Source organism: Drosophila biarmipes, chromosome 3R (genome assembly GCF_025231255.1).
Source record: "Drosophila biarmipes strain raj3 chromosome 3R, RU_DBia_V1.1, whole genome shotgun sequence".
Taxonomy (NCBI): domain Eukaryota; kingdom Metazoa; phylum Arthropoda; class Insecta; order Diptera; family Drosophilidae; genus Drosophila; species Drosophila biarmipes.
This window is the reverse complement of record NC_066616.1, coordinates 22,425,943-22,450,902: the sequence shown is the minus strand read 5'-3', so window position 1 is coordinate 22,450,902 and position 24,960 is coordinate 22,425,943. Positions and strand designations below refer to the sequence as shown.

General features: G+C 46.7%; 1 protein-coding gene across 2 annotated transcripts in view; it reads left to right on the top strand.

Annotated features, from left to right (window-relative positions):
- Window positions 1-507: 507 nt before the first annotated feature.
- The window catches only part of LOC108026247 (titin), a 38,947-nt gene continuing 14,494 nt past the window's right edge, over window positions 508-24,960 (top strand). For both annotated transcript variants that reach the window (XM_050888940.1, XM_017097089.3), the window contains exons 1-2: window positions 508-905; window positions 17,128-17,234. In XM_050888940.1, coding sequence (XP_050744897.1) covers window positions 17,141-17,234 — 94 coding nt within the window. In that variant the 5' untranslated portion in view covers window positions 508-905; window positions 17,128-17,140. The remainder of the gene's footprint in view (window positions 906-17,127; window positions 17,235-24,960) is intronic.

Sequence of the window (24,960 nt, the reverse complement as noted above, 5' to 3'; positions counted from 1 at the left end):
TGAGCCGAGTGGAGAGCCGTGGCTTTGCTTTTTGGCCAAAGTTACATGCTCGCTGCGCAGTCGGCGTCGCTGCCGGCGTCGCCAAAAGCCGGCTTCAGGCACCAGCTGGCTGCGCTGCCACAGCGACGTCGATAGCAGCAGCAGCAGAGCGGCAGAGCAGCAGCAGCGGCAGCAGCGGCGTAGTGAGATCCAATTGATGAGCAGTTCAGTTTGCTTTTGCCTTTGCCTCTGCTTTTGCCTTTGCCTTTGCCTTTGCTTTGCTCACACAGCGTTTGGAGTGTGTTTGCCTTTGTGTTTGTGGCTCTGCCGCCGTGTTCTTAGGCGCTCTCTCCGGCGCTCTCTCCGCTGCAAGCTGTTGCTGCCCGCGCCGCAGCCGCAGCCGGCGTCGCAGTCGCAGTCGCCAGCCCCATACCTTTGATTTTCGAAAAATGAAAAAAAAGCCGCGCTACGTAGGCTATATAAATAAGCGGCGAGAAGCTATTGGGTCCGAGTCTCTTTGAATTTTATGAAGCGGTTGTATCTTGGTGGTGCCCCAAGCAGCCGAGCCGAACCGCCAGCAGAGAACCACCAGCTCAGTTGGCCAAAACCATTCTTTTGCCTTTTACCTCTCCAGTGGATTACCTTTGCCCTAAAAACAAGGCTATAGCCAGCGAAACATAAAAGAAACATCACAGAAAAAGCAAAACTGTCAAGTGAACACACAACTACCGAGTTGAACAAACCCAGAAAGTGCGCGAAATGTTGAGCTACGTGTGAAGCGATTCAAAGGATCCTCTATAACTCTGTGAGATTCCCGATCAAACGAATCAAGAATCGAGAATCGAGAAAGAAAGTGGCTAGTGATCCCATAGAAAACGGAGAGTTCTAAAACGACGAAAATCCGTTCTGTTACTTGAGTGAAAAAGGTGAGTTTCGAGTGTCCTTCCCACAGGACTTTGTGCTTTACTGTGGCATAGAAGGTTTTCTAAAAATATATGAAGTGTTAAGGAAATGTGCTAAACTATTTTTTAATTCAAATAAATATTCAAAATTTAAATTCAAGAATTCTGTGGATTTTAATTTTGTTTCTTTATAAAAAATAAAATGGTTTTAAAATTTATAAATTATGAATCTCAAACAAGTTACTCCTTCTGAATAATTAAAGTCTTTATTAACCATTTATGTAAATCTGTGTTTTTTCTTCTTAAAGAATACTGTTTTCTATATAAAGTTTTTCAAAAGATTTTAAAAATTATTTTATAGATTTAATCCTTGTTAAATATATCAAGGATTTTAAAAAGATACATAGTTTGAAACGTTCTGTTAATTATTAAAGAAAACCTATGCTTTCAATGTAAAAAGCATTTAATTGTTGAACTATTTCAAAGTCTAAATTTATTTTTAGAACTATTCTTGATCCTTTGGCAATTAATTCTGTCTGGATGACTAACAGACTCGTCTTGGGCAAATTAAAAATAATACAGCGCCAACTTCTATTGCCAATAATAATTCATTTGCGGGCCATTTAAACCGGTGTTATATGCACATGTGTGACGCGTTGCGCAATTGTTTAAAGCCCGATTCAGTAATTATTCATTTCCGCGACCGAGACATTTTTCCCCATGGGGTGCTCTTGCCATGGTCGATATGGAAAAGTTCCCATTCCCAACCGGGGTGTCAGCTCTTTCTAGGGCAAAAACCAGACCTCCCATTAGGGCCACTTCCCCAAGTGGTGGGCCCAAGGGAAGGGGTCACTGCATAAGCCGCTTTAATCTTAACGGCAGCCAATTAATAAAAATTAATTTGCTTACAACAAAATTAAAGCGAAAGCCAACCAGGCGTTAAAACGGCCTCAGAGTTATTCATTCATAAAAAAAGAGATGCGGCCCGGCTCGACGGCTGCTGGTGCAAATTGCAGCCATTCAGTCGCTGGCTGGCTCATTCATCCACAACTGGCTGGTGGCTGCGCCACTGCACCGCCGCTCCATTGCACCACTGCACCGCCAACTGCTAACGTAACTGCCACGCGCCGCGGCCCAGACTGCCTTTTGGCCTTTTGGTCTCTTGGCCACGACCATTGTGCAAATAGTTTCCGCCTGCACAGGCAAAAATGAGCCCTTTAAAAAATCATAGTTAAAAAGCAATAATTTCTATGGTTTTTAAAATTCAAGAATAGTAATAATAAAGAAAGAACAATAGGTTTAGATGAATGCCATAAGATTAATAGATTCTTTTCCTTATAAAGTTTCTACTCAATTGGAATTATTTTATAAAAAGTTCTATACATCTTTTTACAAGGTTTTTCAAAATAATATATATTTATTATGCTTCATCTCTAGAACTTCTGTAGATTCTATATTCCTACGAAAAATTGCATATTTCGTATCCCAACCTTTTCTACCCAGACTGTTCAATATGTAAATAATTACTAACTACTTATTAATGAAACCTTTAAGTTCTGGAAATATTTTCCACGTGTGTTTCACCGAAATTTACGAAAAGCCTGCCCTAGGCTGAAAATTTCCATTTAGCAGCTCTAATTAGAATTTATGCCCACACCAACTGGCGCGGAGCTTTAAATGGCCAGCAGGCCAGCGTCGACATTTGTCAAACTCGTAAAAACTAAAATGGCCCGAATGTAAAAGCTTTTAGTTAGCCATAAATAATACAAACTATGGCTGGAACAACGAGCCCGGCGAGAGAGCGCAGCCCTCATGCGAAAAAGCCCCATGAAATGAAAGCCAAAACGATATATTTATAGTAGTTACAAGTGCGCTGGCAGGATGGGTTCCTGGTGCGGGTCCTGGACCTGGTCTGGTCCTGGTCCTGGTCCTGGTCCAGCTCCATGTTCCCAGTTCCCCATTTCCAGTTACCAATTCCCGGCTCCCTTGGCCGGGGGCCCAATAAAAAATGCAAATAAAACGCTGCCGCAATATGTGACCATGCTTTTTCCCTCGACTCCCCCTTTCGAAAAACCCAAACGGCTGGCAAACATTTTCAACCTGAAATGACTTTGAGTGTTATTTGGTTTGCCAGAGATTTCATTGGCAGCTGGCCAGAGAGTTTGGGCCTGACATTTGAGGGTTCTGACCATGACTGGACGCAGCAGCAGGTGTTTGGTTGTGGCTCCCCTTTTTCCCCCATACGCCAGCCCATGTAAAAGTGTCCTGTGTCCTGGTCCTGAAAATAGTGTGATTTATAGACAATCTCCAGCGGGGAATGGGGGAGGCAGGGCAAATTTTGACATTGGGTTTTTTGTCTGCAGCGGCGCCAGCAGGAATACAGATTTATTGATGAGCCAACAGGAAACATGGCCAATACGGCCATCGGAAACGGAGTCTAGTTGGATAGTTGTAGTTGCGGATATTTCATTCTGTGGTTTCAGCATTTTTTCTGCAAATTCCCCGTCACAGCTGCTGCAGCATTTTAATTAAAAATGCCTCAAATGTCTCTCGTGGCAGTGCCAATAATGATGACATAAATGCCTCGACTTAGGGCACTTTAAGTCGTGTGGTTTCGCAGGCTGCGGTTGCGGATTGACTAAAAAACAGCGTAGAACTTCCGTTGCCCCCGGCAAAAAAAAGTTAAAAAAATACTCAGATAGACATAGAAAGATAGATAGGCTGAAAGTTTGCGGGAAACTCCATCACTCAGGGGAGCGAAACGCAAAGTTCGACACTTTGTTTTCTGGCCAAGTTTTACGAGCTTATCGCCGGCACACACGGCGTATGCTCAACCCGATCCACGTGGGGGTTTGATGAACTGTAGCAGATCCACCACCACGACTTTCCATGGTCACTTTCAGTATCGCATCAATTCGAGGCCTTTGTGCCGAACGCTTTCTTTGTAAACTTCTTACTTCTTTGGCGAAAAAAACCAAAAATTATCATGACAATTAAAAGACGCTTTGCAGCCAACTTTATTCTTGGCCTCTTGGCGTCTTTAACTTTTATGTTAATTTATTTTAATTTTCGTCTTTTTTCGGAAAGAAAGATTAAAGCAACTGCGGAGGACAGCTCCCTGCGAGATGCGCAGAAAAAAAGTCTTTAAAATACTTAATTGGCTGCCATGAAGCTACTATTTTAAGTTATGATGCGGGCCCCGGCACACCTGAGTTCTGAGGTCTGCGTTCTGACATCAGCATGCCGATAATATTGTACAAGATCACAGGGAAAGGAGCCAGAGCCACCAAGAGCCGGGAGCCGGGAGTCGCGAAGCCGACAAATTACATAATGATAGGCTGGTCCAGGCTAATGTCTCATTGTTGGGCTGCCATTTTGCCGTTAGGCCGAGGAGACCGCCAGAAACCAGGAGGAGAACGTGACAGGAGGATGATATTGTGCCATCCCATCGCATGGCATAATTTAATTAGACCCACTGTATGCAAATGATATGCTGCGCTAATTGAGTGAAAAGCTGTGCGAAAGCCTAATGAGCCGAGGCCGGGTCATGCATCTCATCTGGCGTTCAGCATTCGGTATCCGGACTCCAGTATCTGGTATCTGCCATCTCGCATCTCGTATCTGGCGGATGCAAGCCACTCCGCTCGTGACTGCCACACTCGGTTATCAGTTAATCCGATTATGGCCCGTGTCTGTGAACCCATAACACACAAACGGCAGGGCCTGTCGATGGCCAATATCGGGGGATTCCAGCCGGGGTTTATGGCCTTAAAGGTGCCGCAGGTTCTAGTATAAATTAAGAAATTGAGGTTTTCTAAAATAGTATAAGGAAATTTAATCTCTAAGCACCTGTTTTAGTTTGTTTCACATATTTTAATACCATCCTAACCTCTTCTTCCACTCAAATACCTCCATAGTTATTTATTTTTAAATTTAGACAAATGACAAACGTCTAGCCTAATGGTTTTCACTTTGCCCCTGATGAATCACACAAATACATCAATCCATTAGCAGTTTTTGATATATTATCTATCGTCTTGAGATAGCCAAAGATGCATGTTCAAGAGATCGATGTACATAAAATCCCAACAAATTAAATTGTGACGCTGGCAGTTTTTCGCCTATTTTCACCTTGGGCATTTTCTGCGCACTGCAAAGGCCCTCGAAGACTCGGGCACTTGAAAAGCGAACCAAACGAAACTGAACCGAAACTGAACATCATTGCCCCCTCGCAGCGACTCATTGTGATTTTAAAGTTTAATTGAGTAAATCGGTTTATGCGAGGCATTAGTTTGTTTGCCGCTCGCTGGGTTGCCAGGGGTCCAGGGGCCCAGCATGCCGGCAAAGAAAGTAAGCGCAACTAAGCACATTACGACTAAGCGACGACACTTGTCTCGCATTACGCCCAAGCAGCCATGGCAGCCACAGTCATTTGGCCAAGAGGCCGAGAAGCCAAGAAGCCAAGTAGCCAAGGTTAAATCGTGGTCTAGAACCGGGGGAGTCGGGCGGCAAGAACTCCGGGCCGGCGGACTCCAAAGTGTGTCGTTTTGGTGGGGCGCGAATTTCTCTAACCCAAATTGTTGTTGCCGCCGGAGACTCGGAAGTTTTCAGAAGTCTGTGGCTGGGGCTGCGGCTGCGATCTGGTTTGCAACCGATGCTTTCGAGTTCAATAGCCAAAGAAAGTGCCAGACGGTAGAAAGAAAAAGTGTGCGGAACGGCACGGAACGGGGCGACATAGATTTCATTGGCCATTTCTTCGGGCTCTCTCTCTGCGATCGGGCGCACCTGGCGTATGCGTAATGCCTGTTATCATCACAAAAACGCCCAAAATGCACTTGCCAACTGCCTGTTAATGGGTGTTAATGGCGGCAAAGGATGGCCAGCCATTTGAGCCATTGCGAGGTCCATTAACTCGCTGCTCGAAAAGAAATCCCTGGCAGGCATTTCGGCATGGCTCTTAGAGCTAGAAAATATAATTCGATTCAATTTCAAATGGCGAGCATAATGGCCAATAAGGCCAGTGGCAAACTAGGGCCCCAAAAATCCAATGCGGTCAAGGTGTCAACGCGCACGATGTTTGTCCACTGCACAAACTAAATGTATATGTTTGATGGAGGGGCAACCAATATTGTTATTATCAGCGAAGAAACGGGTCCAAAATCACAGTTATGGGGCCAGCACAATTAAGCCAACGGTTCGAGGGCCCAAAGCCCAGGCCAATAAATTAAATCAATTACCCCGAGGCCAGAGACCAGAGACCAGAGACCGGCGACCGGCGACCAGAAACCGAACACCAAATAGGCAAATCAAGCTGGCCATTTCTTCTCCCAGATCGAGAAATTCTTTTCTTTATCTCCATCTTTCTTTTTTTGTGGTGAGAAAATATGCGAAAAGTCGTCGCCTGCGTCAGCTTGTTTTTTGGCTTTTTCAATGGCCAAAAGAAATCGACACAGCAAAAACTAGTTGTGAGCCCCGCGGGCTCTGAAGATGTTTCTGCGATTCGTGAATGAAATTAATTTCCATTGTATTGGCAAGTAAATAAGTAAGCCATAAAAGAAATACAGTTACGTTTTAAGGCGGCCGAAAATATTGCAACCGAAAATGGCTGTGAGAAAGGGGCGATGATATGTAGATTGATCGCCCGAATGGTCTATAAAATTGGGCTCATTACGGGCCTATGTGTGGATTTCTTATGGCGACTCACCTAGAAGCTGGAAGCCTCCGCTCTCCGCGCTTTTTTATTGACAGCCATATAAATTCCGAATCACCGCCACCAGCTTTCGGTGGAATTTGTGTGTCGTTCTGTTTAATCAGCCATCATACTGGAATTTCGCTCGGCTTAGTCACATAACAAAGCCCCGCGAATAAATATAAATCAGTTCAATTAAATGTGGCGAGTGTGTGCGAATAATAAACAGTTTGACCACCCTTCCGATGACGACGGTCTTTATAAGCTATACATATATTTGGTTTTTTTCGGCGCGGCTTTCGCGTCTCTCTCTGGCTGCCCGGTGACCCCAATTCGCGGTCTTGACTCTTGTTTTCCGCTGATTTACATTCCGATTTCGATCTAACGATCTATCAAAGGCCCCTGCTAATCGATCGCCTTTCCCCCCTCTCTCTTTGCAGGTATGTAAACCCCATTTCCGTTGGCACTTCGCACCCGAACTCGGGATCTGAAGGGGCTGGGTAAAAGGTAATTGAGACGTCGTCGGCCTGTCCGCTGGCTCTGAGAAGTATGCAATGATAAATTGGAAGGCAAACAAATGGCTGCACTTTTTGTCGCGCTGCGCTGCTTAACTGCTTCAATTTGCATAAATAAATAATTTAGCAGTGCATTCGTTCGGCGCTGGAACAATAAAAGCCAGCAAATTGAGTCGCGAAATGGAGCGGGAGGAGAGGAGAGCAGGGCGGACAGCTGGAAGCTGGCTCGTACATGGCATCTAATTTATGCAGCCGGGGGAAGCAATCAGAGCAGCTCCTTGCCAGGCCAGGACGGGGGTGGGCTGATGAATCCTGGGTGGCCAGGTGCCCAGGTGGCCGGGTGGCCGGGTGGCCGGGTGGCAAGGTGCGTGCCTCGACAACAGACACTAAAGAACAGGGTACCGAGTCCCCTCTGATGACTGATGGGTGGGCACAATATATGTGCTTTCATCCTTAGACATGGCGCTCATTATTGAAGAGGACCCCAGGTTGACTATCCTATCTGGCGTATCCTTGTAAAGGGGAAATTCCGACGCTTCTGCATTGTTGTTTTGCCTCGGCCACTTGACTTCATTGCCTTCAAGTGCCCTCCCCCTATAGCTCGTTCCTTTTTGCAACCCTATTTTATTTCTTCTTTTTTTCTTTTTTGATGCCATTTCATTCGGCTTTAAGCCCAGCTTGAAGCTTGGGCTGCGAAACAATGCCCGGTGGCTTCTAATTGAAATGCAAAATAAATGTTCTGCCATTTCCGAGTGGACAGGTCAGCGGCTTTTATTGACTGACACTTGCAGTTGGTCAATGCGAAAACAATGGCCCTGAAATTGATGGCAAAGTTGAAATTCGTGTTTTATAAATGTCGCTGCATAATTTATGCCCCAGCGGCGGCAGTCGGGAATTTAAAGTCCATATATCGAGCAGTCAATTTATTTTGGCTCATGCAATTATCTAGAACTTCGAGGGGTTGAAAGCGCCCGAAAGCCCGCCAGCCCGCAAGAGCAAAATCAATTTCGCTGCCAATTTGCAGGCGCTAATAAATTGAGTTAAAAAATTTTGATAAATTCATTTCTTCCCAGCAAAGGCTCTGCCATGATTTTGGCTTGAAGTTAGGGCCTTCTTCAGCTAGAAACACTCAGAAAAAGTTAAAGTATACCCATGCCCACATATTAGAACAAATTTCATAGTGATTCTGGCGTTGGTTTTCCCCATCATGGGGCTACTTTTCTCCCAGTGCTCAGATCGTTTATCAAGCGAGCAGAGTCCGCTGTGGGCGCTTCTAATTAGGTATACGTGTGCTCGATGGCACAGTCATTCCGAGTCAAGTGTTATGGCAACTATTTATATTTATACGAACATCATAATGCGGAAACTCTTACCCGAAATGCCTCGCAGTGGCGGTCGGTTCTAAGAACCCGCCTCTGTTAATAGGAATAAAAACTGGTTGGGGGGTTTAATAGCCCCCCACTGGCTTATTCTTCTGCCAGCGTAATAGCCGAGTTGACCAGCCATGAAATTCAATTTCATTTCATCTCTCACTCGGTTGTTACTATCTTTTTTCTGTTTTTGGGAACATTCTCGGAAGTGAGTTTTTACTTTAGTTCTGCGGTTTACGATGGGGAGTGCCAAAGTGTAAAGTGCACTAACCGCTGGTTAGGGTCTGGCACCAGATCTAGATGGGCTGCTTAAAGAACCCGAAAAACAGAGACAAATGTTTGCCAAGGCCCACCTGCATAACTTTTACCAGCGACCACTTTCCATGGCGGTCTCTTAATAGGTTTTTATAACGCTCAGAGAACACTTTCCTTTATCCACGGGGGGGCGGGGGCCTTACCAAACAAATAAACTGGACTGCCTGGCCAAATAAAAGTGAAATTGCCAAAGTAAATTTGTTTTCTCAATGGGCCTGCCTAGTTTTTGTTACCAGCCCGCACAAATCTCACGTTCATCTCTTAATGACGGAACATCATTTTAATTATTTGCCTGCACGTGTAGAAATGCCAGCGGAGGAAAGAAAGGCCCTTCTTCATGCATAATTGAGTGGGTCTAGGTCTTGGTCTTGCTCTCGGTCTTGGTCTTTGTATTTCCTTTAAAATATGATGCTGGCCTAGCTGATAAATCGAATCTGGCCCGGGGAGCACCTGTGAAATTGGTTGTAGGACCGCGAGATCGTCCGAAATCCCGGCGCCGTTCTCGATGGCTCTCAAGTGGGAATGGGCCAGGAGGCATCGCCTTTTTGGGATGCGCTTTTCGGGATTTATTTGTGTGGAAATGAGCAGCTAACGGTATATGAATCATGACTTTGGCAGGCAGCATGATTTAAAACACTCACTCATATGCGGCGGCGGCGGCGGCGACGGCGGCATTTGGCTTCTTCTAGGATTTGCGCCGGGGAGCTGCTGCAGCTGCTCTGTGTGAGTGCCATGACTCTGGTCTGGTCCTCTGGTCTGGCCTGGTCTGGCCTGGTCTGGGCCAGGTTAAGACCACAGCGCCTTCCCTCGGCTGTTTGCGCATATTTTAGCACATTTTGCCCTGTCCAAAGCTCCTCGATCGGCATGGCGAGGCGACTTTGTAGCGCGTAGGAAAACGTGCGATTTCAAGTTGACAGCACAGCTATGCCATATGCTATATGGTGTGTGGTGTGTGGTGTGTGCTGTGTGGTGTGCGGTGCATGGTGCATGGCTATGCCTTGAACCCGGCCCATCCTCGCCAGCACTCCGCCTGTCTCTGTCTGCCTACCTGAAATCAGCTGGAAAAGGCAACGTTTTTCATTTTCTACATTTTAATGCAATTTTTAATTTATTTGTTTTGTCGAGGCAGCGACAGGGGCAGCAACTCCAGCTCTGTGGCCCAGGTCCGACTCTCTATCGGCGGACAACGCATGTATTCCCCCATTGATTGGCATTTCCTGGTTGGCAGCATTAGACTGGCCAAGTCAAGTGAATTCCTCGAAGCGGCCCCAGACCGAGGCCAAGGATGAGAGTCCAGAACTGCAGACCTGCTTGTTTCTCTTCCACTTCTTCCCCCCCAACAATGGGGGGACATACACACATTGGATGCATCTTTTGAGCCCAGTTTGCCCTGGGCATTTGTAATTATCCAACCAATCCACAGCCAATGAGTCACCTATCGGCTGTGGGGGCATGATCGATGCTGACTTGCAGATCGGAATGGGAGTCGAAAAACAATGACATCACTGGCTGGCGAAATAGAGTCGCATCCGGGCCTTTCCCATGCCCAGATCTCTAGTTTTGGCCAGCACTTCACCTGCCAAATTACATGGCCATGAGTAATCCATTATTAACGATTCTCCAGTCTTGTTTATAGAGAAAAAAACGCGCCAAAAAGCTCACGCTCATTGATCCACTTTTCGCAAAATCTACTCCCAAATCACGTAGCCTTACGTTTATTTGGCTAACTGTTTTTGGCCCGGCTCTAAGTATTCAAATTGAATTTGGCATAATTAGAACCAGTTTGTTTTTTTGGGGATAGAAGGCGTCTATAGCAGGTTAGCTCTCTTGAAAGTCGCAATAAGATTTCATAAGATCAAATGAATTTTTTTAGTTATAGATCATTGCCCAAGAGCAGTTTCATAACCATTTATTTGCGAATTTCTGGAACTGAACTTCATTTGAATTCCCCAAGCGTTTTTTTGCCGACTACCTTGATTCGATTGTTTCTTTGTTTTATGGCTCAAATTTGCAAATCAATTGTATAACCTAGTCAACCGTCGATTGACACGTGTAGGCGTCGTTAAAGCTTCTCTTTTAGCCGGGTTTTTGGGCCAACTGGCGTCCAATGGCCGAGAATCACAATAGGTGCTCTCAAATTCATAATCACGTATGGAAAATCGCGCTGAAAAGTGACCCCGAAAGTTGGAGTTGCCCCCGCGGGCGAAATGCCTAATTGTGATGTTGATTTTAATTAAGGGGAAGCTCATTAGCCGGTGGCCAGCTAGCTGGCTAGAAATCGCATGCAGCTGCATTTGCAACTGCAACTGGGGGAAATCAGAACGCTTCTTCGGCAGCAAACTTGACCCCAAGAAAAAGAGAAATTTGTGGCAAGCGAAAAAATGAGGCTCGAAACAAAATCAGCTCACGATCTTCCACGGTTTCAGCTGGTGTTCGCTGCTGGGTCAGTCCACATATGGCCATTTGCTCTTGGCTACTGGCTACTGGCTACCTGGCTACTTGGCTTCGTGGCTTCTGGTTGCATGCCGCATGCTGCAAGCGGCCACTCGGTAGCCAGCGTCATCAAGATTTGTCACAAATCAAGGCGGGCAGGCAACTAATCCAGTTCAAGTGCTGCCTCCGACACGGCCAAAATGGCAAATTGCCGTCGCGCTGCTGGCGGTGGAAAAGGAGTTGCTGCTCTTGCCAGTGGATGTTGCAAGTTGCAACTTGGCGTTGGCGTTCCAGCTCCTAACTCCACTGCACTTGCCAAAAAAATGGGGCTTACTTATATATTTGAAAAAAAAGCAACAGGTAATAGAAAATTAGGTAAGGAATAACAGATAGGTGGGAAAAAAGGTATTCAGATTTTGGTAAAAAGTGGACCATTTTTATGTGGTTTTTAAGTCGTATCTTGGTCAAAACGAAACGTACAGCAAAAACACCTACTGCTTTAAAAAGCTGGCAACCTAAGCAAACAAACCCATTACTTGTTGAAAAATTAATTTTTTGACCAACCTTTTCATTTTTTAGCCTCATTTTTTAGCAAAAAATGTAAAAAATAAAAGGTTTTGATTTTTTTACCGTTTTTCAGCCGTAGCTTAGCCAAATCAACTCGTACAGCAAAAAGAGCTACAGTTTTGGGCAGCTAATAACCTATACTAAAAACCACCATCACTTTTTGGAACTTTTTTTTTTGAACATTTTTTTCATTTTTTTAAGGGTTGGCATCATAAAATTTTGCGAAAAATGGCAAAAATAAAAATTTGTCAGGTTTGAATGTCAGCTTGTAGGAATTTAAAATACGAGCTCAACAAGGTATGGCATTCCTCATTCTGACCATTATTGGCAATTTGACAGCCAAAATACTGATTTATTAGGCGCTAAATATAGATTTACTGATTTTAGTCTAAAATTCAAAATTTTTAGGCCGTTTTTCAACTGTAGTTTAGCCAAATCAAGTCGCACAGCAAAAAGAGAAACTGTTTTGAGCAGCTAACAATTTGTACTAACAATCCCACTAACTTTTTGGAAAACTAAATTTTTGAAATTTTTTTTCATTTTTTAAGGGGTTGCATCATAAAATTTTGCGAAAAATGGCAAAAATCAAAATTTTCTAGGTTTGAATGCTAGTGAATAGGAATTCAAAATACAAGCTCAACGAGGTATGACACTCCAAATTCTGACCATTATTGGCAAGCTGACAGCCAAATCACTTACATTTCATATACCTTTTTTACCATTGGAAATTAGACCGTGTTTTTAGATCGCTTCTTTCCAAAGATTGAAAATCTATCTTAGACTTAAAATAAAATCCATTTTGATTGAGCTTTCATTTCATTTCTAAGAGTGTAGGAGTTGCAGTCGGCGGAGTCGTGCTGAGCAGCTTCCGCATGCCGACAAGTGACTCACAAGTCGGTCTCCAAAGAAGTTCGGTTTTGGTTTTGGCGCGTTTGTTTGCTTGGCTGTTTGTTGGCCAGGCTTAAACCGATGCCACTGCCACTCGGCACTCGGCACCGTTATGTTTGCAGATCGTGCGCTTTATTAATCTCGAAGCGAGCCAACTCCTTCAATTTGGCCGCTGAAGATGGTGCCGAAAGTGCCACAAGGTCGATCGACGGCTAAGGCCAGGCGTAAATTTGCATGGGGTCGATGATTTGCATCTAACAACCTGGCAATTTGAGCCTCATTTCTCGATCGTTACCATCGCACTTTCTGTAATTGTCGCACCCAAATCGCCGGACATCGAAATTGCAAGGTCGCACATTCCCAAAGGCCAACTGCAAATTGGCAGTACTGCGAGGCTTAAGCCGCAACAATTTGGCCAGCAATTGGCCACAACTATGCGATGGAGTCGATAGAATCCATAGAATCCGTAGTGGCGATAGGCACACGTGTTAGGGTCCACCAGCAACATCAGCAGCAGCAGCAACAACTGCAGCAGCAACTTCAGATTTATGAGGATGACGTGCACAACCAACAGAATAGGTCAGCACACTCGAAGAAAGGAGCAGTGAGTTCTAGGAATTTGCTAAAAAAAATTGTTTAATATGTAGTTGAATATATATCCTACTCTGTAGACTTATGCACTGCAAAAACATTATATTGAAGTATTTGACCTTTCTAAAGCATTTTAAGCTCCTTTGTTATCTTTCTGCATTATATTTTTTGATAGATTTTTTGCAAGTGCCTAGAACATAAGTAAAATAAAAATAAAATAACAAAAAATGCAATTTGCCGCCGGACCGTTAAATGTGTGGCACTGCGGCGATCGAAGAACACAAAACCAAATTAACGCCAAGAATCAGCAATTGCAATTGCAACTGCAGCAACAGCAACATGCAACAGCAACAACCAACAACAATTGCAATTGCAATCGAAGAAGTGTAATGCGATAAGCTGGGTGGAATGGGATGGGGATTGGGGATCGGGACTGGGGAACCATCTCCAGATGGACGCGTGAGGTTGGGGTCAAAACTGCCGCATTCTGACGGGACCTGGACTTCGACTTGCTCTTGGTTTTGGAGTGGGGATCTCAGGATCAGATCGGATCGGGTTCGCAGCCAAAGTCTGTGTGCTAAATGTCAATTTGATACCGGGCAGCACAGCGCACAGCGCATAGCACAGCAGAGAATCCAATTAAAGCTGCAGGCCGCACAGTTGCAGCTTGCAAATTGCAAATTGCCATCGATCTTCTGGCTGGGATCTGGTCGATGTCGATGGGTCGTCGTTAGATGCGTGCGCCAAAGTGTATTTGTGGGTCATGGTACAAATCTCGTGGAGACACGGGGCATGGGGCTCAGAGCACATGGGACACGACGACAGCCGACAGCCAACAGCCGACACAAGACACAAGATAGCTCTCTGACAAGAGACACCTTTTGATATGCTAACGAAGGCTTTTCCATTTCCATTTCGTGCCCCGACTGTCAAAATGCTGCCCATGGATGGCTGGGAAATTTTCCCACCCTCCATTGAGAGGCCTTGTCTGCCTTGGTAAAATGTAAATTTTCTTTCTTTGCCACACATTTATATTAGAGCCCCGAGGTTCAGCTGCAGCTGGGCTGCAATTTCCGCGGGGCTATGTGGGCAGGAGGGGAACGAGGCTCGGAGCCAGAGATGAGAAATGGGGAACGAGAACTGCAACTGCCACTGCAACGCCACGCATGCGCAACTTGCAACTTCCCAGCCTGTCCGCTGGCTACCCTTTGTGGGCATTGCGACCTGGTCTGGCCCACAAAAAGGAGGAGTTCGCCATGCAAATCTATGGATGCACGTAGCGCATCTCTTCACGCATCAAGTCTTTACCTGGATGCGAAACCTGAATACATTTTTCATAACGCACATGGCCAGGCCATTGTTGGTTTGCTTTTTGCTTCGGATGAAGATGCATTGCGCTCGCCTTGCCCTTGCCAGTATTTTCCCGAAAAAAGCAAAAGAAAAAAATCTTGCAAATTTCCCATGACCGATATACGCCCCTGACCAAGTTGGCCAAGTTAACAAGCGCCTGCCTCGTTTTGGGTAAAAGTTTCTATCTCTTGGCTCTTGGCTTTTGGCCACTTCATTCACAAATTGAATTTGTGTCACACACATGGCCACAACGCCGGCCAGCTGGCTGGTGACCACCCCTTTATTTGGTCTTAACCCAAATACTGAAATGCAGCAGCAGAAATGCGAGAGAATAAAAATTGTTTACCATTTAGCCACGGCGGAATAATTACCGCAACAAGTTGCTGCTTGCCAGTTGCTAGTTGCTGCTGCCTGCCAAGCAGCAACATGTTGCTCGTGTGTTGCTAATAGCCTTAGAACAAGTGCCATTTTGGCCGGCAACTAATAGCCAGTTTGTGTCGCTTCCGTTGTCAGTCAGCCGGGCTCAGAATCACAATCCCCACCACCGTCATCATCATCTTCAGCACCATCATCATTATCATCTCGGCCATCGCCGCAGCAGCAGTGTGAGATTATCATTATTGTTATTGTCGCTCGTCATGTCAACTCGTCATCAACAAGCCGCATTCTCTCCACGTCTCTTCTCAAACGAGGATGCCTCGGAACCATCCAAGCCAACATCGCAGCATCGCAGCATCGCAGCATCCCAGCCCCATGGAGCAATCTTTCAACCTGACCGAGGCGGCTTCGTGTGTTGCATGCCCCTTGTTATTTTCGCTGTTGCCACGGCACGCAGCAATGCTATTTGCGGCTCCCGGGGAAGCCCCCTGCCCCACTCGCTGAATTTTAATGAGCACAATTCGCGCATTTATGATGAGCCCCAGTCCGAGTCGAGCATTAGCCGATTTTTATTTGCCCGTTTCGTTAGCAATCCGCCGGGGGGGACCCGAAACCACTCGGATTTCAAGGGAACGGGGCAGCTGGGTAGGTATGCAAGGACCCCCGAAGTAGAGGAGCCCAGATACGATGGGATTTCCGGGTTAATCTGGGTGGTATCCATGAGATTTTAAAGTGATGAACTGATTACTGATGTATCTTCAATATATAGATTTATTATAAGGATAGAAACTCAGATACTATGGTATTCAGCGGTTCTTTTAATACTAAAAAACCTTAAAGATCTAATATTATTTTTGATTTATCCTTTGAAATTCATAAATACCTTATTAACTTATATTATACCCACTTCCCCATTATAAATACCAGAGAGAATAGAAATTCCTAGCCAGACCCAAAGGCAGTAAAACCGTAATATTACGCTGAAAATCCCGTCCTTAATTTCCACACTCTTCCATTTCCGGCATTTCCCTCTCCGGATTAGGTGGAAGTTTTATTGCTTTATGGAATGTATAAAATTGGATAACATACCACCCGGCCACGCCCCCAAGAGCACGAGCACTCAACTTCCACCCCTCACCTTTGGAAAACAAAAAGGAAACCCAGCAACCTTAGGGGAGCAACCCCTCGATGGAATCACGTGTTGCATCTCCTGGGACTTGATTAAAGTAACATAAAGCAAATAAAAGCCGACAGCAAACTGGGCTAATAAATGAAAATATGAAGCGTATGTGTGGCCGGCCATTCGATGCCATTACAGAGGGCGACAATAAAATAAACCTATGCGGCGGGTACTATCCCTAGTTGGCCAGTTGTCAACCGATAAGCCGTGATATGTGACGGTTGCCGCCTGCTAATTATAACGATGGGTCATGGGATATCACCGGATGACCAGGGGGAAGAAATCAAATCAAATCCGAGGAAGTTGGGGGGTTTTGTTGTCCAATTTCTGGAAGTTTTCCTTGGCGTGCTTGTGACATTTTCAATCAGCAGGCCAAAAACTTGGCAGCATACAAGATATCCGAGATACAGATATAGAAACCAACGATTTCTGACCTCTGGAAGGAAAAAGTGAGGAGCAGGAGTTGGCGGGACGGTTGCCGGAGGGTTGAGTGGAGTTGGCGGGACAGCGGGCATGTCAGGGAAAATTGCACATCTGTCAAATCGGCAAACAAGTGATTTCCGCAAACAATTGAAGAAAAACAGCCAGTCAGGACCTTTCGAGGAGGGGTGCCCGTGGTGCTAGTGGTGGTTTTGGTACTTTCGGTGGCTCACATGTCAACTCTCCCACCCGCCCCGCACTTTCAGCCTCCTTTCAGCTGTTTGTGCACGTAAATTGCTTTTGTGAGGCCATTGAACATTTTTGAAAACCCAAAAAGAAAGAGAATCCTGGCGGCATGCGCCGTGTCATGCTTTTTTAATGAAGTGCCAGTCGTTTAAGGAACATATTGCCGCCCGGTTTGATTGTTATTTAAGGGTTAAACGGCCTGTCCGCAAGAATGTCTTACTTACCCAGGCCCCTTATCCTTTTATTTTTTTTTTTTTGGTATCACGTACTAAACTCACGTATCCCTTAACCTTTGCCATTGCAGTTACAACCGCAAGATGACAAGAAGACGTTCGAGTCCGCCGGGACTCGAGGAGCTGCTGTATCTGGCTCTGGTCCTCGTAGCCGTGGTCCTGATACCCACACAAGCCGGTAAGTGGTTTATGATGTCAACATAAATTATGTTTATCCTGCAGCATAAGTACTTAGTACTCAGTACTCAGTGCGAAGTATCTGCCCATCTGTCCTATCTGTTTTGGTTACTTGGGCATAAATCCATGGCGAATCCTGGGATTTTCGCACTAATTAAAGCCATTGTGGCAAATTGCCATCAGCTGGCCACAGCTGCCGTTTTCACTTGTCCAGGGTCAGGGGTCAACCAACCACCCCCCTCACCCACTGACCATCGCCAAGATCGCCGGCCCAAAAGTCTGTTGCATTTCGGGGTCGAAAATCTAATTAGGCACGGCTCTTCGGGGGTGTCCCAAATACAATTGTGTTTAATTGAAATCGACTGAGGATTGAGGCTGGGGCATAATTAAAAGCAAGTGCTAATGGCCTGGGCCATCATTACCCGTCAACTGGCCCATCTGCAGCGGCCTCATCTGGCCGAAAAAAAAACCCCAAGAAATGTGTTAACTTTCACATTTACCCCGGCAATAAAAGGCGATGCAACGGTGTCTTCCTGGTTCTTGGGCGTGTTCAATTTAACGACTTGTTTAAACAGAACTTAGAGTCAAATAAACCCAAAAAAGAGGAGAGTAGAGGAGAATAGAATATCGGTCAACGAATGCCAAACCCGAAACGTAGTTACTGCCACTCTCGAGGGTACCCACCAATCATCCGGTCCATAACCGGAGGAGGCCCAGAGCCAGAGCCATTGTTTAATGGGCTTTGGCTTTGGCTTTGGCTTTGGCTCTAGCTTTGGCTTTGGCTTTAACTTTGGCCATGGCTTTCAATAAACAGGCAATACTCCGGGTCTCCGCCGTGGCCACTGACGACTGACCGAACCGACTGACTGACTGATTTGGCCCAGTCAAAACGATAGGCGACAATAGTCAGCTCGTTGACCCACTTTTCGCTGGTGCTGGGTGCTGGTTGCCGGTCGCAGCTCCACGATGCATTCAGCATTCAGTACTCAGAATTCTTGGAATTTTCATTAACACATGTCCGAGCCGCCGAGGTGCATATGGAAATGGATCTCTGACAAAGAGGGAAATAAAGTGGAAAAGAATTTCGTTTGGGTTTTTGTGAATGGGCGAGGAAACGAGGCGGGAGAACGAGGCGCGGAGGAAAGCTGGCGTGGAGAACCCATGGTGTTTTAAACATAGATTGCCCCGCCAGGGTTTCTCACCTACTTATTGATTATTACACACAGTCACAAATCGGTAACACTAACAAGCCGGGCCAACAAAACGGCCTAATGGACTCGGGCTCGGATGCGGACTCTTTGGGTTTGATGAACTCCGGGGAGTGAGCAGAGTTTCCCAGCGGGGTCCGGTAATTGAATTGTTCCATTATAGATACGAACATGACTCAACAAGATACCCACTTCCTAAGTTCTAATCCGCCGCCGCCGCCGCCGCCGCCGCCGACAGCTGCGAGCCATAAATCAATGGGACTAGCGCAAATGTCAGATGGCATAGGTATTCCAATATAAGATATCTGATACCTGGAGTATCTATCTGTATCCATCTATCTGTATCTGCCCGTTGAGATACACATACTTCACAACAAGTGGCATTTGCGTCATAACACAAGATCCCTGCCCATCGATCCGTGCCAATTGTTTGCCCAGCCATCAGCCATCAGATACCAAAAGCGATTTCGAGGGCTTTGAACAGCCGAGGCGCACTTATCTTATGCAATTTCAATTTGGCCATCAAGTTGGAGCCTTAATTCAAGCTCAAGGTCGATGAAGACGATCGACTGTGCGATCTTCCCCAACCGGTAGCCGCCACACATTATCATTATATTTATTTTTATAAGCCACGAAGCGAAGACGGGCCGGCAATTTCAATTTGGCTCTGGCTTTTTTGCTCGATGGGGCGTTTTCATCAATCAACTTCGAACGTGAGTTCGTTTCTTGTTTTTTCTCATGCTTATTAAAGAACCTTCGGGAGGGTTGGGGGAAGAACACCTGCTCTTGGGGTCTTCAGATCTTCTAGATTCCCCTTCTCCCTTCTCTCAGGGCAATTGACACCTACACCAGGGCGCACTGGTGGTCACTGAACCTTGGCCATCCTCCGGCTTTCAACCAGCTATCGGATTTCGCCACTCGAACATATTTTATGTGGCCCATTGCCAGGGTTTTTTGTGATTTCTTAATTTATAACCAATTACAAAGGCATTAGTGCGCCGCACGAAGATCTTCAATACTTTTGTTTATTGCGCATATAAATCGCCGCTTTACGGGCCCCGGCTTTATGGCGGTCTTGCGGAAGCATCTAACTTCTCGTGGAGAGCCCTGTTCGCCAAGATGATGTGCCTAATTAGCTTGTATTAGCCGGGGCCATCAGAACTTCTGGCCAGCTAGCCAGGCTCTTAGGAACGGGGATCAGGCACTGGCAGCTGGTAACTGGTATTCGGTACCCGGTTCATCATTATGGTTTCATATTAATTGCACGACCCGCTGATGTCATCAGCAGCATCGTCATCATCATCAGGCCCTCGAGCATAAGCGTTAATCAAGATCCAGTCATCGGCTTAGCCACGCGCATATAATTAACATTTCTGCCACGGACCACGGACCGTGGACCGTGGACCGTGGACCATGTACCATGTACCAGGTTCAATGTCAAGTGGAGAGGCGGATCCAGCCGGCTTATCGGGCTTATCGTGTTGATAGCACCTCATGGCATACCCCATACCGTACTCCGTACTCCAAGCCAGGCCAACGGTTTACCCACAGTTCTTCTTCCTACTCCACCTCCTCGTAAATATTTCATATATGCAAACACCCCGCAGGCCATCTCCATGCCCATTCCACTCCATACAATGTCCAAGTCCAAGCTGTTTGCTATTTGCCCAGCAAACAGAAACCGGCCAAAGTCGCTGACCATTGACCGATATGGCTGTGATGGCGATGACGGCGATGCCGAAGATGTGTTGGCTGCGTGGCTGTGGAATTTCGTAGCCACTTAGAGAACAAGTACGCCAGCCGGAGATCACGAACTTGCGGGCCAACCCGCACGAACCCCAAGAACGGGTCTGTCTGGGACTTGGGATTTGGGATGCGGTCTATGGTGTACGGTGTATGGTATATGGGATTTGGCATCCCCAATAGCCAATAACCAATGCCCAATCCTCGATCTCAAGACTACCGGTGACTGGCGAACGTGAGATTCGCCAATGGGGGGCGGAGAAACTTTCGACAGTGACACAATTAGAGGCTCCCGCCCATGGACTCCCCAACTCCACTCCACTCGACTCTTGGTCATAAATAAGCATTTATATGTATGCTAAGCGCCCAGAAGACTTTCCTTTCATTTCGACTTTGGCTTCGCACGGCCCACCAGCGAAGAACCTCCGCCAGATGTCCAACTATTTGTCAAAATCGCAGGCCGTGTGAAGCCGAATCTGAGCTGTGATGGATGCGGTGCACTGAAAAAAAGATTGTTAGCGATCAACTCTTTACTGAATATTTAAAATCTAAATGATTTTATAACTATTATTCGGCACCACAACTTTTCCCCAAGTGTGCCTGCCAAGTCGGTCCCCGAGTTGATATGATAAATTGACCATGGACTCGAGTCACTCATAAAAGACGCATTTGTTCGGCTTAAATGCCCGAACACAGAGCCACTTAGTTAGCGCTGATCCGACCCACGCGATTCCCGCATCGTTTTGAGGGGGCGAGGGCAATGACCAGGCCGCCAAAGGGTTCCGCAGAGCTCCAATCTCCGCGCTGCGAGCTCCAAGTTGCGAGTGCCTCGCCGCTGCACTTGATTCTCCAATTAAATGGCCAGAAACCGAGGAGAGCAGCGTGTGAACCAGAATCGGAGGCGGAAACCTGGCAGCTCGGAAACTTGAAGACTCGGCAACTCGGAAGGCAGTCAGCAGTCAGCAATCAGCGGAGTGGCAGGCGGGCAGTTCTTTCTGATTTTATCAGCAGTAAATTCCCGACTTCCTGCGACAAGGTCGGGGGCTAATTTCATTTGAGTAAATAGGCTTGCGGTTGACTGCCGGCAATTTGAAGTGTAACGGTAACGTTTCCAGATCGTAATCCCCATCCAAAAGGCCAAAACCCAATGGAGTTACCAATTTGGCTATTAACGCCTCGGAGTCGTGGAGTCGGGGAGTCGGAGTCGGCGCATCTGAATGCCCCTTTCACCTTGACAATGAAATGGTTTCCAATGATTGCTGTAATTCCTATTTGACTTGGACCCGGAGCAGGCCCACTGAGGCAGTTGGAAACGCAAATGCAAATGAACAGCTTGCTGTTTAGTAGAGCAAAACGCCGGCCGGGCCATATAATACGTAATACAATACAAGTCGAGATTTCTCAGGGCGATACCTCACGATACCGAGGTGTCTGGGTCTATAGGGTCCATAGAGTATATGTGGCTGTGGATGCCATAATCATGGCTCATATTATGTATGCTGGTGTTGCTGGTATTTCCCTATTATTGTTTGGTGTCATTGAACTTGAACTTGTCGTGGTCGCCGGCAAAAAGCACAACACACCAGTTGGCTATTTCTGTTTTGGCCGCTTTTATGCAATTTCTCGGCGTGAATATGCTAATTCGGATTTGTATAACACGTTGTCGGTCCAAAAACGTGTTCGAAATGTTAATTAAACGGCAAACGGCAAACACTGGGGGCTTTTATTCATATTTATGGCAATTAGCAGCCCCCTGACCCAATTTTGCCATTTTGTCTCTGCTAATTGCCGTTTATGACGGGCGTGGAGCAGGAACTGGTTGGATTCCGATCGGGTTGGACGGAGCCGGACCCTTGGACGGAGCCATGATGATGCCATGCTCTCCTGGCCACTCTAAATGCACCTCGGCACTCAATTAGACATTCTGCCTGGCGCCAGCTGCTAATCGCTGTCTAAGATGCCCAGCACGCTAACAAGCCCAGAGACAACACAATGATGGCCAACCGCCGGTGGTGATGTAATGGAGACGTACTGTAGACCAAGACGGACCCATGGACACCCCGACAGCCTGACCAGGGGCAGTGCTAAGGTTTTCGGTTCGCTGGACGCCCAGAAGCTACACTGGGAAAGGCAAATCGGGATATAGTCACCCAGGTACAAAGATCTTTGAATTAGACATCCTCCTAGATATCATTTACCAAAATATAGCTCTCAGATCTTTTAGATATGATATGTTTTACTTATGATAAGAAACCATTTACCAGGATTTTTTAACCACAAAATTATAATAAAACGAACGATTTTTTGGAATTTCGAATGAATAAAATTAAGATATAAAAGAATATCTTAATTTGTTAACTTCTGCATTAATCTTAGTGTAGAACCAGGGCAGTTTAGCAGGGAAGACAAGCCAAGTTGGCGTGTTAGAATTCATTTTGACACTATTAAGACAAAGGCTTCTCGGGTAGCTGATGGTAATTAGCTGAGATAGATAGAGATACTGATTGAGATAGCCAGCGAGCGAGACAGGTAAAGATGGAAATGTAAGGAAAGGGAGATCTCGATGGCAGGTGCAATGACTCGGCCGCCTGGGAGCGTTCTCTTTCAATTGTGTAACTCTAGCCCTACTATATAGCCCTACTAGCTAGCCCTAGACCTATTCTAACGCCCGGCCAGGTTCAATCAACTCTCCCAGCTGGCTGGCACCTTTACGCATCGCATGGCAGCCACAGACAGACCAGCTCTTCCAGCCCCAGAGCTCCATCTCCTACCCGATCCCATACCATGCCATATCCCATCCGATCCAACTTCGCGACGGGTCATGCCAAGTCAGACGCTCTCGCTTGAACTAATACTTTGTATAATTATCGCTTTGCTGATCTTCTGCACATGATGTATGGAGTGCCCGTGCGAGCTAGCTGGGCCATTGAGTTTTATGGCTTTCGGCTGGCTGTGGGACAGAACACGCAGCTTTCTGCAGCCAGAGCCCCAGAACCTGGCCCAAGAACCTGGAGCCCAGTACGCGGAACCCTAGAACCTGCACTATCTGCTATCTTCGGTGTCCGATCATTAGCTAAATGCCGTGCCAGCGTGGGAGGAGATACTATATGCCAGATACTACCCGCCAGATACACAGATAGAACCGGGAAACAAAAGTCAGCGAGCAATTAGCTCTTGGAGTGGCACTTAATTGAATCGCTGTTTTCTTTCTCCAGCCAGGAAGGACACCGAATCGTGAGAGTTTTTCCAGTGCAAATTAATAAACAGTTACGCATGCGCAGAGCGGAAAACTTGTTGCTGGCTGATTGCCCAGTCCATGGAGTCCATCATGGAGGCATCTGGGCATCCATCACCTGTCGGCGCAGCAGCAGCTCCATGGCCAGCATCCGTATCTGAATCCCCATCGGAATCTCCCGTTGGCCGGGACTATTATTTCGGCAATTGCTGTAATCAGTGCGCTGTTATCAATAACAGCTAGCGGTGTAATAATTGAATGGGTAGCGTTGCGAAAACGGCTCCACCCCGTCCACCGATTGGGGCCATCAGAATTTGTCTAAAATTGCGCAAACAAAATTATGATATATTTGCTGGCACCAGATACTAGATGCCTGATGCCAGATACCAGATGATCAGATCTTTTGAGGATCAGACAAGTTCTAGCTCTGCGATTAGCTGGGGCCTTGGGTATGGCATGACGAGTACTGACAGCCGGACAGATTGATTGCTGGAGGGAGGCAGGAGTGGGATGAGGAGTAGGATGGGGAGCCGAATGGGAAGTAGCCTTCATTAAAGCCATGCAAAAGCCATCAAAACAAATCAAAGACAGGACACTCGGGCACTCTATGGCGTTTTTAGGATACCCAGGAACCCTGAAACCCAGGAACTGTGGGAAAGAATGCTGGCTCATTCGACTCCTCCCTTAACTGCTTAATTACAGCGCCCAAGGCCAGACTCATTATTATCTATTAAGCAGTCAGGCATACTAGCTGCTCCACCGACCTGGCCAACTGGCAAACTGACAATCTGACAAACCTTACGAAGCCCTGACTCTCTAATGACATCGAGTGGGCCAGACAAGCCACCAACCGTCGGGCCATAAATATGCATATGAGATGGGCTCGAGGTGGAGCTGGCCCACGAGTCCCCGCCTGCAATTACAATGTCCACATATAGACGGGCGGAATAGGCCTAGACCTGAGCCTTAGCCTTGGTAATTGTTTCATATGCACGCCGGCAGCAGCCAGAACAGCCTTCGACTGGTACTGGGTGCAATTTCATGGCATCCTCAATCCCCCAGCTCCTAGTCCCCGATACCCAATCCCCATCTCCATTCCCGGCCGGCATCATGACCATCGGGCATAATTTACTTAGAAGGAATCATGGTCTCTGGGCAGCCAGTTTGGTAATAAAACACAGCGTCACGCCAAGGTAGCGCCCTGTGCCCAGACTCCGAAGGCCAAGGAACCTTCGCCATCGCCTTCGCCTTGCGCAACTGCGACCAATTTGGCCGCAATCGAGGAGCAAAAGAAGCTGCTGCTGCTTCGATGTCTACATTGCTACCTTGTCGCCGACATAATCATGTTAAATTACTCGCAAATTCATTTGCCAGTAAGGCCTCCGCCGCCGCCGCCGCCGCTTTTCAGTTGCATTGTTAGGGCGCCTGCTGATGTTGCTAGTTGCTGCTGCCAGTTGCTAGTTGCAAGTTGCTGCCGGCTGCTTTCAGCATTGATGCATGGACATGATAGCATAGCCTGGAGAGTCTGGGCTTTGGGTTCC